This window comes from Fusarium musae, chromosome 10 (genome assembly GCF_019915245.1).
Source record: "Fusarium musae strain F31 chromosome 10, whole genome shotgun sequence".
NCBI lineage: Eukaryota > Fungi > Ascomycota > Sordariomycetes > Hypocreales > Nectriaceae > Fusarium > Fusarium musae.
The window spans coordinates 95,527-111,004 of NC_058396.1; the positions used below are offsets into that span (position 1 = coordinate 95,527).

Sequence of the window (15,478 nt, forward strand, 5' to 3'; positions counted from 1 at the left end):
TTGGCCTGAGAACGGACTGTCCAGACAGGCAGCTTGAGCTCCAATGGCACTTTTGAGGTATGTTTCACACCACCACCACTTGGTACTAACTAAGATGTTGCAGCACTACGCCAGCATGCCTCCATTTGAGAGCAATCTAGGAAGTGGCGCCATTCCTTTCTTCAAGCTATGAGTATGAACTATACCGCACCAAGGGTTCGGATTGGGCGTGAGTCACAGCAGAGGCTTCAGTTAGGAAATACAGTTCTACTAGTTCTCGTGTTAAGTAAGCCATAAGGGCTGTGCCACCTTAGCTACAAGCTCGTGGCAAAGGCTAGAGCTTGCATATGGCATAGCCGATAACAAGGAGGCTTATTTACCTACTACCACGTGATCTTGGCACCAGTTAGAACCTCCATCATGTGCTTTTGTCTGCCCGTCTCCTTAGGATCATCTCCAATGAAATTCAAAGGGAAGCCGGTGTCAAAATCGTTGATACTCTCAATAAAACTGATCTGCTCACTCGTCAAGTGAATACTCAATGCCTTGATGTTATCGTGTAAATGCTCGACCTTGCGACCACCAACGATGGGAAACACGTTCCTTGTTTTCTGCCTGACATATGCTAACGCAATCTGCTGGATGCTCTCGGTGTTGTGCTCAGCAGCTACCTTTTCCAAGGCTGCGCTGACCTTGCGAGCCTCTTCTCTTTGATTGTTGCCACGACCCTTATCGCCCGTCCGCTTACGTTCCTCAAGCTGCTTGGCGGTCTGCAGTTGGCCGCCGCCGAGGACGTCAAATGGACAAATGGCCATGCCAAAGTGACGGGCCATGGGGATGATATCTCGCTCTAGATCGCGCACCATGAGATTCCAGCGGCCCTGATAAACAGAGAAGGGGGTTTTGCCGTGCATCTTTGCGTAGATGTTGGCAGCAGAGACAATCCAAGCTGGTGTATCTGAGATACCTAGGTAGAGCACCTTTCCCTGTTCCACGAGGATATGGAGAGAGTCCATCAGTTCCTCAATGGAGGTGGTCCAGTCCCACCAATGCACATAGAGAAGATCGATATAATCTGTCTGAAGCTTGCGAAGCGAGTCGGCAACAGACAGTCTCAGAGATTTCTTATGGTTTCCACCATAGTTGACAGTTTTTCCCTGTCCGAGATCATGTGTACGGTAGCAATTGGTGAATTTTGTAGCAAGAAACAAAAGGTCCCTGTTACCACGCGCAGCGACCCATTTGCCGATGTATGTCTCTGACTCTTCGTTTTGATAATTGTTGGCGGTATCAATGAAGTTTCCACCTGCGTCCACATATGCGTCCAACAGTTTGAATGAGTCCTCTTCATTCATAGAGCCCAGCTCTGATCCCCAGGCTTGTCCAATGGACATAGCGCCAAACGCAAGGGGAGCAACACGTACTCCGGCCGTGCTGGACAATATGCGGTAACGACCGAGTTCGGTCTTGGGCTCTGGGGGCAGTGTCATATCCATAGAAAAGGTTGGGAAGATGCGTTAAGTGACAGGTGCTTAGGAAAGCTGTTGATAGGGATGATTGATGGAATGGTTGATGAATTGAGAGTGTCTTAGATCATGTAAAAGGCATGACCTCTCCCTCTACTTATAGCTTTCTACTGGGTACAGATAACTGCGATGCCTTGTGTCTCTCCAACTCTACGCTGTAAGCTACCGGAGTTAGAGGGAACTTACATCCGAATGGAGAAAGGTGGCTTTGTCCAAGTATACCATGACAGTCAGCGGTGTAGAATGCCTCCTGTCGCGCATATTGGGCTAACGATCTATGCATACAAAAGATCGTGGAAACTGCTGGAATGGAATATCAAATCATGTTGATCATGTAACAATGCTTGGGGAGCCTGTAGTTGTGGCGAACCATTGGAGCTAATGGCTCGGTCTTTGCTAGGCGAATTCCTTGCATATGCATGCAGTCCAAATTAGGTTTAAATCCCTGGTGAACGCAGAAGAGAGTGCTGATAAATCAGCTTAAGCTTAAGCCAGATTAAGGCGCAAAGGTGAGTCAATAGCTCATGTCAAACATGGCCTGATTGGTCCCATGATACCTAGTTGCTTGGCATACACATAATTGTAGTTATGTTGTTCTTTATGGCCATTTAACCATTACGGTATGACTCATAGTTCCAGCACAGGGATAACTTCATCCGGATAAATTCGTTAATGTCCGAGCTAAGCCTAAAGCTGGGTTCAACATATGATCTGACAGCCAGCAGTTAGCCACTCAAGCGAAATAGAGGCCGTCTGTCAGAAGAGTCTGACTCTTGCAGGCCTAAAGCAAGCTGATGCCATTGGCCTCAGGGTATGGAGAAGGCGGAAGTAAGTGTTGATGAAAAGGCGTATCTATGTAGGTAGTATCGTCGCGAATGGCCTGGCCCAGGGAACTCGCTCTGAACTCGTCCTCGGTAAGACAAACAGCTCCTGCCTGGCGCCAGTGATTTCATGCTTCGGCATCAAACCAATCGGAATCCAGTTCGACCATCCGTGAGGTATGCGTGAAGACAATATCTGCGTGGGTCACAGGGTTCAGGGTCCTCTTTTTCCAAAGGGGGATCTACCATAGTGAGGGACATGTCCGCATTTATGCTGTTTTGGAGATGGAAGAGGCGATGGTCACGCGTGCGGTACACATTTCTAGATAGCCATCAGTATGGATCTAAAGAGCGGCCAAGATCATATTTTAGGTATCTTGAGGTAATTGATGGGTCGCTGAGACCCTTGCTGTCGACTTTGGCCAAACCTGCCAACATGAAGAACAGGGTTGCCACGTCTGTATTGATGCGGACGTAGTGGCTAATGCCAAAACGGTCTTGAAAAATCAAGTTCCCAAAGGTTGCAGACAACAACCAGAGAGCTGCATTAGACTCGGTGAACCTATATGGTACCGGCAGATACGGCGTGTCCATGGTATCAGGCTCGTGATAATTGTCTTATGAGCGATAGATACAACTTCAGTGGGTATCTGCAATTGGCAACCCGTCCTCGATGGTCCATTCAAGTTTCTTAGGGGGAGTCAATAGCTTGAATCCTGATACTACCGTTTACGGTTTAGATCTATGGAGTAACAACAAGTTTACGATCAAGAGACTCCAGCGAGCTGGCAAGCATGTCATCTGTTCTTTCAGTGGTGGCACTGTAAACCCAGTGATCCCGATCGGAAAAGTTTCTTCAAGAGGGATACTGGCACTCAAATGGACTGGTCGAACGGTGAGAGATGGATCAATGTGAACAGTCAAAGGGTTCGAAAAACAATCGCCAAGCGTGTCAAGCTGGCGTCCGACAAGGGCGGCAATGCCATCAGCCCCCATAATACGAATGCCTATGTAGGTTGACCCTGGACTTATGAGAATTATCTAATATTTTCTAGGATGAGGACACTGGTTTCAGCCTATCCGAAGACGACGAAATTAATTACATCGGGTTTCTGGCCGACGAAGCAGCTAAATACCAGATGTCAATTGGTGTTGACATCGGGGCCATCGCGGTCGATCTACAAGATATTGCGTCTTTCTTTATCGGCGGGACTTGCGACGATAGCAGTGGCGGTAGTGATAACAGCGATGGCAGCGATAACAGCGATGGAAGTGATGGCAATAGTTGGGACTCGGAAGATCCTAATAGTTGCGACTTCTGGCAGGGGCTCCAGGATTCCGGAATCCCTGTATTCAGCACTGACGGCGGAGATTTCAAGAAATTCAAGATTTAGTAGTTACTGCACTAAAAGAGTGGCAGAGATGTGGGATTCAGAGTTTCTAACTTGACTAGGAGGTTATATGGCTGTTGGCGTTCCTTATTAAACCCAGATTGAATCATATAGGACTTTGGTTTTATTTTTTTTAGCTAATTTATTTCTTAAATCATTCTCTTTAATATTCATCTTTTATTGCGGGTCAACGAATTAACGCTTATCATTCTATTGGCCCTCTAGTTGTAGTGACTCGTAAGGTAGGGATCGCCACGGGTAGAGGTTAGTGCATAGGGACGATCGCTGGTGATGTATTACGAGCAAAGTTTCCCCTAGCCGTCGATGGTTGTTGAGTCCGATTCCCATCTAATATTTACGAGCGTTCTAATGCTATCCGTTCTGATCAGACCTGGGAAAACGACATCATGGTCTGAAGATTCTTGCTCTTGATGACCCGAGCACAGTAGGTCAGCACACTAAACCCAGCAACTTTGAACTCAATGTTCCTGGGATTTGGTTGATCGACAAGGGCCATATTAATTAGTGGGAACGCATTTAATGCCTAAGTAGTTCAAAGTGAAGTCTGTCCTCTGGGCCAGCATCGCTCTGTTGCAGTGAAATCCGGATTCACCAGAAGTCCTTGATCACAAGTCCCACGGCGCGAAGCCATTACTGGTGTTAAAAGTGGTACTTATCTAGGAATATACTTAAAGCAGTATAATCAAGACTTTTTATGAGACATTTCTTGTGTTGGGCCTCTCGTTAGAGACCTGCGATTCCGAAATCCTCGACCCTACGGCAAGTCTTAGAAGGAAAGCGTGATGCGCACAAGTACTCGGCCGGTTGTGTGGGTTACGGAGTGAGTTAATTGTATTAAGAGTTTTCACAAGCTTTACTGACGGTCTTAGCCATCACAGTTTGGTTTTAATAGAAGTGAAGTACATGTAATAAGAAAAGCAATAATATGCAGACTAAGATTAAACAAGGTTGTTTATATCTTAAGTTCATAAGACCCCCAGGACACTCCGATAAGAAACTCCTTGTGGCCTTATGGATTCATGGCAGAGGCTACCAAGGCAGTGCCATAGGCCCCCGCTATAACCTCACCTTTATTGTCAAACAAATTGTTCAGATTGGCCATATCATTATCCCAGCCAGCATGATGAGGACCTCTCAATACTGGCATTATCGTGTGCCTGTGACTATAGCTCTTTTCTTCCCAGCTTATTTCTTACTTGGCATTAAGTTCATGGTCAAAAAATAACTTACCAAACTATATTAGGCAAGTCCTAAACCCACCGAGGCCGTATATGAGGTATTTAAGAAGTCGACAACCTGCGCCCGAGATAAAATCTCTCCTCTATGAAGTTTATCAGAAGCTCATAAATATAACGTCTCTCATCTGTTGTAAAAATGCCAACATCTCGCGAGGCCGTCGCTAACCGCTATGGTAAAATCGCTGATTACGAGAACACTCGATTAGCAACCCATCCAATGGAGCGCGAGCTCACGTTGCGCGCTATTCGTCACGCTCTCAATACCTCCGAGACTGCTGATACTGAGCGCAAACGTATCGCAGACGTAGGAGGTGGACCGGGAAAGATAGCCTTTGCCCTTGCTGACCAGGGCCATCATGTCGATCTCATCGATTTGAGTCCCGACCTGATCCATCTTGCAGAACTAGAGCAGGATCAGCGCAGCGCAAGCGTTGAGAACCCAGCGCTTCTTGCGAGCATCATTGTAGGCGACGCTTTAGAGACGATTCCATTGACTAACGACTCATATGACGCCGTTCTTCTACTGGGGCCTCTGTATCACCTTTTGGAGGAGAGCGAGCGAAAGCAAGCGGTCGAGAACGCTCTCAGGCTCGCAAAGCCTCAGGGGGGACTCGTCTTTTGCGCGTTCGTTAGTAAGGAAGCTCACCTTAGGGACTTGGCAATGCGTGACCCTGCGAGGCTTGTCAAACAGAAGGACTTTTATGCTGCCTATGTACGTGATATCAATTATGTCAGCTACATCTGACACCAGCACTAACACTCGCCCTTTCTGAACAGCTTGCGAACGGCCGTTACGAAAGATTGAACGAAAACCTTGAGGTAGAAGTACAATCCTTCCATACGGACAGTGGCAGCATACGCCAATTCTTCCGACATCACTTCCCTGATGTAGCAGAGCTTATCGGTCTGCGCTCTACAGAGGGGATTCTTGGTGGTGGGCTTGATGCCAAGCTTATCGATGCCGATGGTGAAGTCATAGAGGCGTGGGCAGATTTGCTGTTCAAAGATTACTCTGAGAAAGAAGAATACTTGGGATGCGCAGATCATTTACTTGCTGTCCTGCGCAGGAAATAGAGAAATGATACACGTAGACATTGTACCACAATATCTGACCAATTGACACTCATTTGAGAAGGTTATACCATAGAAATACCTCTGTATCAAATGATCAAGGTGAACTATTTGCCAATCCCGTTGTATACCAATAGGTTTGGAACCCCCTTGACATCTGTGATCTTATCCTTGATCGCCAGCTCCTTAAGTCGCGACCAAATCTGAGCTGGCGTGCGCGAACCTTCCAGTGCCAAAAGATAGGCAACAATACCTGCAACATGCGGAGAAGCCTCTGACGTGCCGCTTGCAATGTACGTTGCCGAAGCAGACGTGGGCCAAGCCGATGTGATTTCTTCGCCTGGAGCAAAGATGTCACAGGCTGACCCCCAGTTAGACCATGCCCATCGCTGATAGTTTTTGTTGCTGGCTGCGACGGTGATAACGTTGGGTTGGTTGCCGGGGCTGCTTTTTGAAGCATCGTCATTGGCATTCCCCGCGGCTGCGACGACGGGAATTCCAGCGTCAATCGCCTTTTGTACCGCCTCGTTGAAGATGACTGAGTTACTTCCTGACAGGCTCATGTTGATCACAGCCTTGCCAGCGCGGTTTTTGGACACCACGTCGTTGACCGCCCAGCTAAGACCAGCCAGAATACCGCTAGACGAACCGCTATCATCGCCCAAAACCTGTACATCCACAACAGTCGCCTTCTTGGCAACTCCGTATGTGGCACCGTTGACGATAGCAGCGACAAGCGTGCCGTGCTGCTTCTTGCTGGAAATGCCTGAGGTATCTGCTCCGAAAACAGCGCGGCCTTGAAATTCTTCATGCTCGAGGAAGATGCCGCTGTCTAGAACATAGACAAATGTCCCTGCCCCAGCTGTCGAATCGTAGGTATACGATGCCTTCGAAGACGGGGGATTGGCATTGGAAATTGCGGATAGACTCCAGGGAGGAGATTGCTGTGTGACTGGTGATGCGATAGTAAAGGTCTGATCAGGTTCAACATGCAAGACCTATTCCGAGTCAATTCCGCGCATCCATCTGAGATGTTTATCTGCTTACACTGGAATTGGCTTTGATGATCTCGATGGTATCCTCATCAAACGAACCGGAGTATCCTCTAAAGCCAGGAAAACTAAACGTCTTGTCAATTCCACTAGACTCGACGCCGTGGTGGGCGAGGGCCTGTCCGTGCACATCCGACACCCATCGAGCGTGCAGATCAAGGTCTATCTTGGTAGTTGGCTTGAGTGCGATGATAAATTTGCTGGCCGCGAGGGCCTTGCTATCCTTGTCTTTAGGAAGAGCAAGGGCAATGGTAGCAAGACCCAGTGATACGACTGTCTGATACAACATGTTGATAATTTAAGGAGGATCGCGCGGCACTGTACATCTAATAGCAGCAGTTTATTCCTTTTTGTATCCGGGTTCAATCATTGATCGGCGTCTTTTCTACAGCCAAGAATACAGGCTGTCATTTCTAACTGCCATCATAGTCTATACGTCCGCTCTAACCCTGGTAGGCATCACCGTTGCAATCACTGCCAAGGACGGAGTTCAGCTTTTTACCTTCCGTTTCAACACTAGCATATCTGTAGCTGCGGCATTTAAGACGAAGTCCTTTGGCATAGCCCAGTAAGTTCGTGCTTCGAATACGACATTGTATCATTCCGAAACGCGCTTCCCGTTGAACCATGGTTTTTATTATACGAGATAGGTCTTGTAGAAGCATAAAAGACGCAATTACTCCGTAGTTTCAATGTCGATAGTGTTTGCTCGAAGTAATCTATAATAAAAAAAAATAATCTCCGATGCTGACATGATATCCCGGAGTCAACTTTATAGATAGTATTTATATCATTAATCAATTCATTCGCTTCAGGTTCCTGTTTTGAAGCCCAATAGGATATGCTGGGGCAAGCTCTCTATAATCACTATGCTGTATGACTTTACCTGAATTAACTATCAAGCGCTGCTTACCCTATCTCTCTAGCTGGAAAATGAGAGTTCAATATGGAGTACCAAAGAGCCAAGAAGCTTGGGTCCACTGAGGGTAGTGCCGGAACTAAGATCTGCCGGGTCGAATCGCCAGATAAGATAAGATAAGATAAGGCAAGACATGACATTTTCCCACCCCGCTCAGGCTCAGGCTCGTCGGTGGTCAGGTTTCAACATGGCCAGCCCAAGGGCATCACACGGCCCTTCAACATCTGAGAAAACACCTATACCTGAGCCTTACAATCGGAGCTCTCGGGCAGTCTGCAAACAACTGCGTCAGATTCACAAGACATGTGGCCAGTGGCCTTGGGAGTTTCTCCCTGGCCGGATACCCGAGACACTAGATAAACACATACTGGCACCGCTTGTCACGGCTGTTGAATTTGCGTGTGATGATGAGCATCATGTTACACTCTCAGAGCTGACTGACTGGCTGATGGGTCAGAAGGGAGATTGGGTTTTGTCATCAACACAGTCCTCTAATGCCCTGGAATGGGTAACATATACCCATGATAAGAGAGCTAACAGGAGGAGATCTACTCATAATGAGATGGATGGCAGCAGACCGTCTTCTCGAACGAGGAAGAGGCAACACTCGAATGACGAAGTGATACTTCCGCGACCTCCACGCTCAGACACGCAGTCGCGCCAGAAGAAGCGCGGGGCTGAAATCAGATCGCCGACTGATGACATCGTGGCTGAGCCTGAGACCCAACCTGAGGCCGTCCCTGAACCTGAGCTTGAGCCTGAGCCCAAAGCTGAGCCTGAGCCCGAGCTGGACCATGACATGGAGATGGATGTGGATGATAGGAATCCTAACGGCGATGCTGGGGAGGAAACAAACACAGAGACGAACAGGAACCTAAGCGGAAAAAACAAAAAAACACTTGAAGTGAGTTATCTAATTCCGGTTCTCCAAGAACAACTGACCATTGTCCAGGAAGCCATCGCAGCCTCAGCTCGTCGCATCGAAGAAGCACGGAATAATCTCAAAGAATACGAGGATCATCTACACATCGAAAGAGAAGACTTGAAAGTGATTGACGCCTTGCGATCAGAAGCATCAGAGTCTCACGAAGTTGCCATACAAGAATGGAGAGACGCCGTCCTGCAAGCAGACACAAAACAGAACGAACTCCAACAGTTCCAAAACCTCGCCCAATCCTTCTCACGCGATACGCAAGCTGCCTTGGAGCAACACAGCCAAAGCCTACGACAACTAAGCGACCAAGCGATTGAAGTAGAAAAGTATGCTGAAGACGAACTCCGAGCACGGCGTCGTGAATTTTGTATCCTTGAGGATAAGAAAGATACAAAGGAGGGCATCATCAAGAAGATATCGGCAAGGATCAGGCGATATCAAGATGATATTGATGCGGAGGAGGTGAAACATCAGAGGTTGCTTGCGGAGCATTACCTGGAGCTTTTGAGCAATGACATTATACAGGGGATTTCTATTGCTGATATATCTTATGCGAAGATTCTGGAAATTAAGTTGGAGCGGGATCAGAGAATTTGGTATGAACGGAGACAGATGGATTAATATGGTAGCGATTTCTTTTTACATTATATTATTACTATATAGACGCGAGTTATTTTGTCCTTTTCATTGTTAAGGTATCGAGGTATATAGACTGTCAAATTTAATCCAAGGCATTATCTAACTAAAGGAAGTCGACTGTGCGGGAACTGTCGATTCTCTCTCTAACTTTTCCGCCCTCCTGGACGAGCATACTTGACGAGACGCTTGGGATGCGCTCAATCTTGTGTGCAGGATGCAGTGTTTTTGATGCCATTTATCCCCCCCTCCCTGTGCGAATACAGATAGCGCTTGTATTATAAGCCAGCCGCTCAAGTGATGTAAATGTTTATTACTAAGACGCTTCCGTATCTCTATGATGCTTGAGCTTCACCAAATGCTAGTGCTTGAACTCAATGGGAAATGAGTTGTTGGTCGGCGGGCTCTAAGCCGAGTTCACCTCCGTCACTATCCGCGAAGTCTTGTTAGCCGATATGCTAGCTTAGTAGCAAGGATCTGTCGCATCAGTGCTTCGAAGGCCCCGTCCGGGTAAGTCGGTAGTTACAGAGAGACTGGCTTCCGGAGAGCAGCTTAAGGCTGATCACAATTCATGCGAGGGAGAAGATCACAGTAACTAGCGATAAACGTGTGATAGGGTGCCATTGCTTCGGAAGCGGATAGACCAGCAAGCCGGGCTGCGGTTAGACGTAACCCTGTAAGAAAGGGCATACTGCATGAACTGACGGCCTCGGTCGCGTGCTCGATGCCAGGATTTTTCACAAAATTTCATTTGGTAGTCATAAGTGTGAAATCTTTTGTTTCTCTCTCACCCCTATTAGCGGCAACACGGCATTGTCGAAGCTTTATACAATCAATGGTCTAACAGAAAACGTAGATTACAGGTATCGCAAGTATTATGTAATGATAACACTAGGTAATGGTTTGCGTGGCAAAACTGACAATAAACGGCCAGCAAAGTCTGAAAATGTCAAACATGATCTTCGCGACTACTGGAGTCTAATTTCTCAAATGGGAAGGTTGTTTATTTCCGTCAGCGAGAGGCTGCTCCAGAACTCCATAACTCGTGTCGATCCCCCTAGACTGTGGGGTTAGTGGCGTCAGCCCGAGATGTCGCTGTTGTTAGCGTATTGGCAACGAGAAATTTGTGATGGCTGCTCACGGAGAAAAGGAGCCGGCTCCGCTGACTCGGTTTATTACAAGAAGAGAAGTTAAAAAGACTGCAGGTTCTCAAATGTCTGAAGCACGTGAAAACACGATGAAAACGTTGCCTTGAAGAACCTTTCCCCAGACTTTGACCTTGTCTGCTGCATGCCATCGCGGTACGGCGTCTGAACCATGCATCCGTTGCTTTTGCTGGCGACATGGACTTGGTTCATGAGCCAGGTTCTTTGTGGCGATCTTTCCAACTTCCTGACTGAGCTTCCCAGCTGCGCGGTACGCAAATCAACCTGACCCCAACTCTTGGTCGTCGAAGCTGACAGGTAATTCCAGGAGAGTTGTGTTCTAGACTTTGTGTCAGCATCATCATGCGGCACGAGCGCAACATGTCTCTGCACCGATCCAAAGCTCAAAAGCGAGGTGCTACCATGCGTTGAGAGTCATTGTCTGCCCAGAGAAGCTCTCTGTAGGTAGTGAATATTGATGTGTCATTTTTACGTACTAATTTGAGTTTTGTAGCCGCGATAAATTTGACCTCGGTGGCATGTGATTTCCCCATTCGCGACAAACACAACCAGTTCAACATCCTCACTATCACGTTGATTGTGATTACTGGAACTACAGTTGGTCTTCGATTCATTGAGAAGATACGATATGGGCCTGGACTCCAGGTTGATGATTACGTGATCACGGGCGCTTTTGTAAGTCATCTTTGGGCATGCTGTCTTACCATTGCACGGACTTATTTGCTTTATTATTAGTTGGTCAATCTAGGCAACTCGATTGTCTGTTTGCATGGCCGTATGTATCCTCCTGTCATCCAGATCTCATGACCAAAATACTCACAACGCTGGTAGTCTCCGGCAATGGCCTAGGACGAGATGCGTGGAGATTCAGTCCAGATACAATCACATCGTATCTATGCGTTCGTATCCCATTGTCGCATTTCAGGCGTGGCTAATAACGATCCAAGTTTCTCTACGCAGGCCAAACACTTTACGCGACGGACGTTTTCGCCACCAAAATCTGCGTTCTTCTCTTCTACCTCCGTATATTCCCAGGAGTCATAATTCGAAGGTATCGTGTACCCAACAGCCTCGAGCACGAAACTCGCTAACCTTCCGGAGGCTGATATGGGGAACTGTTGGCATAGCAGTACTATGCATGGTTATCTTTGATCTGCTGGCACTGTTTCAATGCCAGCCAATCAGCTTCTATTGGAAGGGCTGGGACCAACTTCACAAGGGCCATTGCATAGGGATCAACGGACTAGCATGGGCAATTGCTGCAGTTGGAATCATTTTAGATTTCTGGATGCTTGGAATCCCGATTTCTCAACTGATTCATCTCCAGATGAAATGGAAGAGAAAGCTTGCAGTTGCCTCGATGTTCGGCGTGGGCACTTTGTAAGAATCAACCATTCAATCTCTACTGGATTAGTGCGTCTGGTCACTAACTCTTCTTCCAGTGTTACAGTTGTCAGCATCCTCAGATTACGTTATCTCGTAGCATTTGGCAATTCTTCCAACCCTACATGTAAACAGTCAATCATTCCCCACACTCTAGCGAGTTCTAATCCAAGCCACAGGGGATAGCTACGATACATGCTACTGGTCCGTTATAGAACTCAATGTCGGTATTTGGTGCGCTTGCATGCCAAACCTTCGAGTCCTGATGCTCAAGACATTTCCAAGATTGCAAAGCTCAGTCGACGCTACACCCAGAAGCCACCAATACAACTCATCTACAGCAGGGCGGCCGATAAGAGTACCAAGCAATACCCCAGCTCCAGGTGACAATACCATGTATAGAGTGAGATCGGATCTGGGGCGCAAGGTCGACGGCTCATCCAGCACAGCGGAATTAGTTGAGATGACGAGGTTCACCAATGAAACCAGAAGTAGTCTAGCATAGAGGTTAGCTTAGTTGTGCAAGCAGTTATGTCCTCATGTGTCCGACATGAGCCGGATTGTCCGAGTAACCTAGGATATCCCAGGTACAGCGGAAAACCCGAGATGCAGTCTTCGTTGTACTACTTGGACTTAGCAAAGTAGCGATAAGATCGATGTCTCCCTGTATCAGCGCTAATGTTCACCCCCGCGTTGTTCGTCTGGGGTAATGCCCGTGCCGTCTATCCGTAGTCCTGCCCTACCCCGCAAAACCAGAAGATCTCCTCTGGTGCTTCAGCCACGTCTTGGAAACCCTGGAGTTGGGTTCAAGGTTTCGTGTGTCCAGCTCGGACATCCCGGTCGGATAGACAGAATAAAGCTATGGAGGGAATATGCTGCTGCAAGTTGTATATAGACTGATCAACCACCTTGGAGCCACCATTAGATGCGAGCTATTTACCCCTGTCTTTTTATCATCATTACGACGATCAATATCATCCCATACATAATGGAGGACGGAGATAAAGCCTCCATTTCTCATAATGAGATGCCTGTGACTCCCGAGCCAAATTTATCTCCGCTAGTTGAGGAAGAGCCAGCCGGTGCGTACCAGGTGCGATGGAAGACCCTCATGGCTGTCTTCGCTCTGTCCATGGCGAACTGTTGTGCTGCTATAGCTAATACGGTATGTCTCACTGCTTGAGCATTGCCATTCCTTGCGGCAACTGAACTTACTTTATGTCTCGCACATAGACGAACACCATCATTCACTTCCAAGTCATGGATTTGGGAGGCGCCGGCAAGCAAGCCTGGATATCGAATGCTAATCTCTTGGTGACTCTGGCCTTTGGCCCGGTCTTGGTTAGTTCTTTGACGTCATGGTAGGTCTCAAGGTCCAAAGCTGACTATGATAAGGGCTCTTTGAGTGATCGATTCGGGAAGAAATGGTTCATTGTCGTCGCGAGCGTTATCGGCATTATCGGTTCCGTGATCTCTGGCTCAGCCAAGTCCATCACAACCATCATCATTGGCAACATCTTGACCGGCCTTGCCAACGCAGGCTGTATCATGGGTGTACCTGCGGGCCAAGAAGTAACTCCTAACAAACTCCGTCCTTGGACAATGGGCTTCTCTCAGACTCTGGCGAGCTGTGCTGTTGTCGCTGGCACCCTCGGGGCCGGCGCTTTCGTCAAGTACCAGACCTGGCGATGGTCTTACTACCTCAACGCCTTCGTCTACGGCACCACTACCGTACTGGTAACCTGCTTCTACCATCCCCCGCCTACAACCCTGCGTCGACAGCAGTCGCGGCTCGACGACCTCTTCGCTCAAGTCGATTACTTCGGAATTCTGCTGTTTGTCGGGTCTATCGCATCCATAATGATCGGATTGACCTGGGGAGGAAATACATACCCATGGAGTTCCAGCCAGGTTCTCGCATCCTTGATTATCGGCTGCGTTGGCCTGCTCGCTTTCGGACTCTACGAAAGGTTGTTCACGCGCCAAGGTATCTTCCATCATGACTTGTTCATGTCTCGCAACTTCCCTATCCTGCTGTTTGTCTGCGTTGTTGATGGAATGCTTTTGCTGGGCGTCAATGTCGTCTTTTCGCAACAGATTGCCTCCATGTTCACAACAGATGCCGTCAAGATCGCCACTATCCTCACTCCGTACCTGGCAACTTCCGCATTTGGCTGCTTGCCCGCGGGTATACTAATGGCGCGAACCAAGTCATACAGGACTATCTTGGTAGCTTCACTAATTTGGTGCAGTCTGTTTGTCGGTAGGTCACAAGCCTCAATATTCACCGAGAAATATCTAACCTTTTTGTGTTCAGGTCTTATGGCGCTACTCAACCCCAGCAGATTATCCTGGGCCTACGCTTTCTCCGCAATGTTTGGATGCGGAACTGCCGTCACCACAGTCATTCCAGGTAGGACTCCCCTTGTGACTATCTCAAGCCGTTGCTGATGCTGACATCACCAGTCGTTGCATTGTCTCTTTCTGTCCCTTCCTATTTGCTTGGGACAGCAGGAACTCTCAGCGTGTCCGGTCGAGCCCTCGGTGGAGCCGTCGGTATCACCATCTTCACATCCATCTACCACAATAAGATGGGCACGGCACTACCAAAGGCTGTTGGCTCAGTTCTTGCAGCCGCGGGACACTCAAGCCTGCTTCCAGACGTGCTGTCCGCCATCAACAGTGGGAACCCAACTGCTCTGTCACATGTGTCTGGTTTGCCAGCGACACTGATCCCTGAAGTCCTCGCCGCAAATGACCATGCCAATACGTACTCGTGGAGGTTTGTGTGGATTGCCATCTCAGTCGTTGTGGCCGCAAATGCTGTAGCTGCGTGCTTCCTCAAGTCGGTTGCAAGTCAAATGAACAGTCATGTTGAGTCTGCTCTGGAGGATTCGGATGTTCGTCGAAAGCAGATGCGTGATATCTAAATCCACTGTGGACAGGTATTAGCTTTAGCTTTGTTTTCCCTATGCAGTCCTAGGTAAACAATGATCTTTTAATAAAATGTTATGGAATCTGTATTCTTTGTGCTTCGCTGGTTGCGGCCCGTCACTGCAACGCGTCATCTTCGTTTAAATGGCTTGCGAACTTGTATATGAATGCCATAAGCAATTGTTGCCGTACTTTAGGCGATGCATAACTGGGGAAGTACCTGAATTCCCGATGCATCCCTGATACGTAACCTGAATAGCTTGGTGCCATCATGAGCCGGATTTTCCGAGCCATCGTTGAGAAGCGATAGCTTGACAGGCCCTTGATTAGAGAGGCCTGTTGTCTTCAAGGTTCATCAAATAGTACCCAAGGTATTGTGCAAAATTATCTATTATTTCTGCAACATA

At 47.9% G+C, this 15,478-nt stretch overlaps 6 protein-coding genes across 6 annotated transcripts; 4 read left to right on the forward strand and 2 right to left on the reverse strand.

The window, feature by feature from the left end:
- Positions 1-362: 362 nt before the first annotated feature.
- On the reverse strand, positions 363-1,475 carry AAD14 (putative aryl-alcohol dehydrogenase aad14; the record flags this gene model as incomplete). The annotated part of the gene is made up of 1 exon (XM_044829700.1): positions 363-1,475. One exon carries the CDS (start codon positions 1,473-1,475, stop codon positions 363-365), a length of 1,113 nt encoding a protein of 370 aa, XP_044674616.1.
- A 1,730-nt stretch (positions 1,476-3,205) lies between these two features.
- Positions 3,206-3,720, forward strand: J7337_012171 (uncharacterized protein; the record flags this gene model as incomplete). Its single annotated transcript, XM_044829701.1, has 2 exons — positions 3,206-3,337; positions 3,382-3,720. 2 exons carry the CDS (start codon positions 3,206-3,208, stop codon positions 3,718-3,720), a joined length of 471 nt encoding a protein of 156 aa, XP_044674617.1.
- A 1,392-nt stretch (positions 3,721-5,112) lies between these two features.
- Positions 5,113-6,050, forward strand: J7337_012172 (uncharacterized protein; the record flags this gene model as incomplete). Its single annotated transcript, XM_044829702.1, has 2 exons — positions 5,113-5,688; positions 5,754-6,050. 2 exons carry the CDS (start codon positions 5,113-5,115, stop codon positions 6,048-6,050), a joined length of 873 nt encoding a protein of 290 aa, XP_044674618.1.
- Positions 6,051-6,154: 104 nt separating this feature from the next.
- J7337_012173 (uncharacterized protein) lies at positions 6,155-7,388 on the reverse strand (the record flags this gene model as incomplete). The annotated part of the gene is made up of 2 exons (XM_044829703.1): positions 6,155-7,045; positions 7,095-7,388. The coding sequence occupies 2 exons, from the start codon at positions 7,386-7,388 to the stop codon at positions 6,155-6,157; spliced, it is 1,185 nt and encodes a 394-aa protein (XP_044674619.1).
- A 1,192-nt stretch (positions 7,389-8,580) lies between these two features.
- J7337_012174 (uncharacterized protein) lies at positions 8,581-9,573 on the forward strand (the record flags this gene model as incomplete). The annotated part of the gene is made up of 2 exons (XM_044829704.1): positions 8,581-8,922; positions 8,971-9,573. The coding sequence occupies 2 exons, from the start codon at positions 8,581-8,583 to the stop codon at positions 9,571-9,573; spliced, it is 945 nt and encodes a 314-aa protein (XP_044674620.1).
- Positions 9,574-13,125: 3,552 nt separating this feature from the next.
- On the forward strand, positions 13,126-15,067 carry J7337_012175 (uncharacterized protein; the record flags this gene model as incomplete). The annotated part of the gene is made up of 5 exons (XM_044829705.1): positions 13,126-13,302; positions 13,371-13,478; positions 13,503-14,325; positions 14,455-14,550; positions 14,604-15,067. 5 exons carry the CDS (start codon positions 13,126-13,128, stop codon positions 15,065-15,067), a joined length of 1,668 nt encoding a protein of 555 aa, XP_044674621.1.
- Between the last annotated feature and the right edge of the window lie 411 nt (positions 15,068-15,478).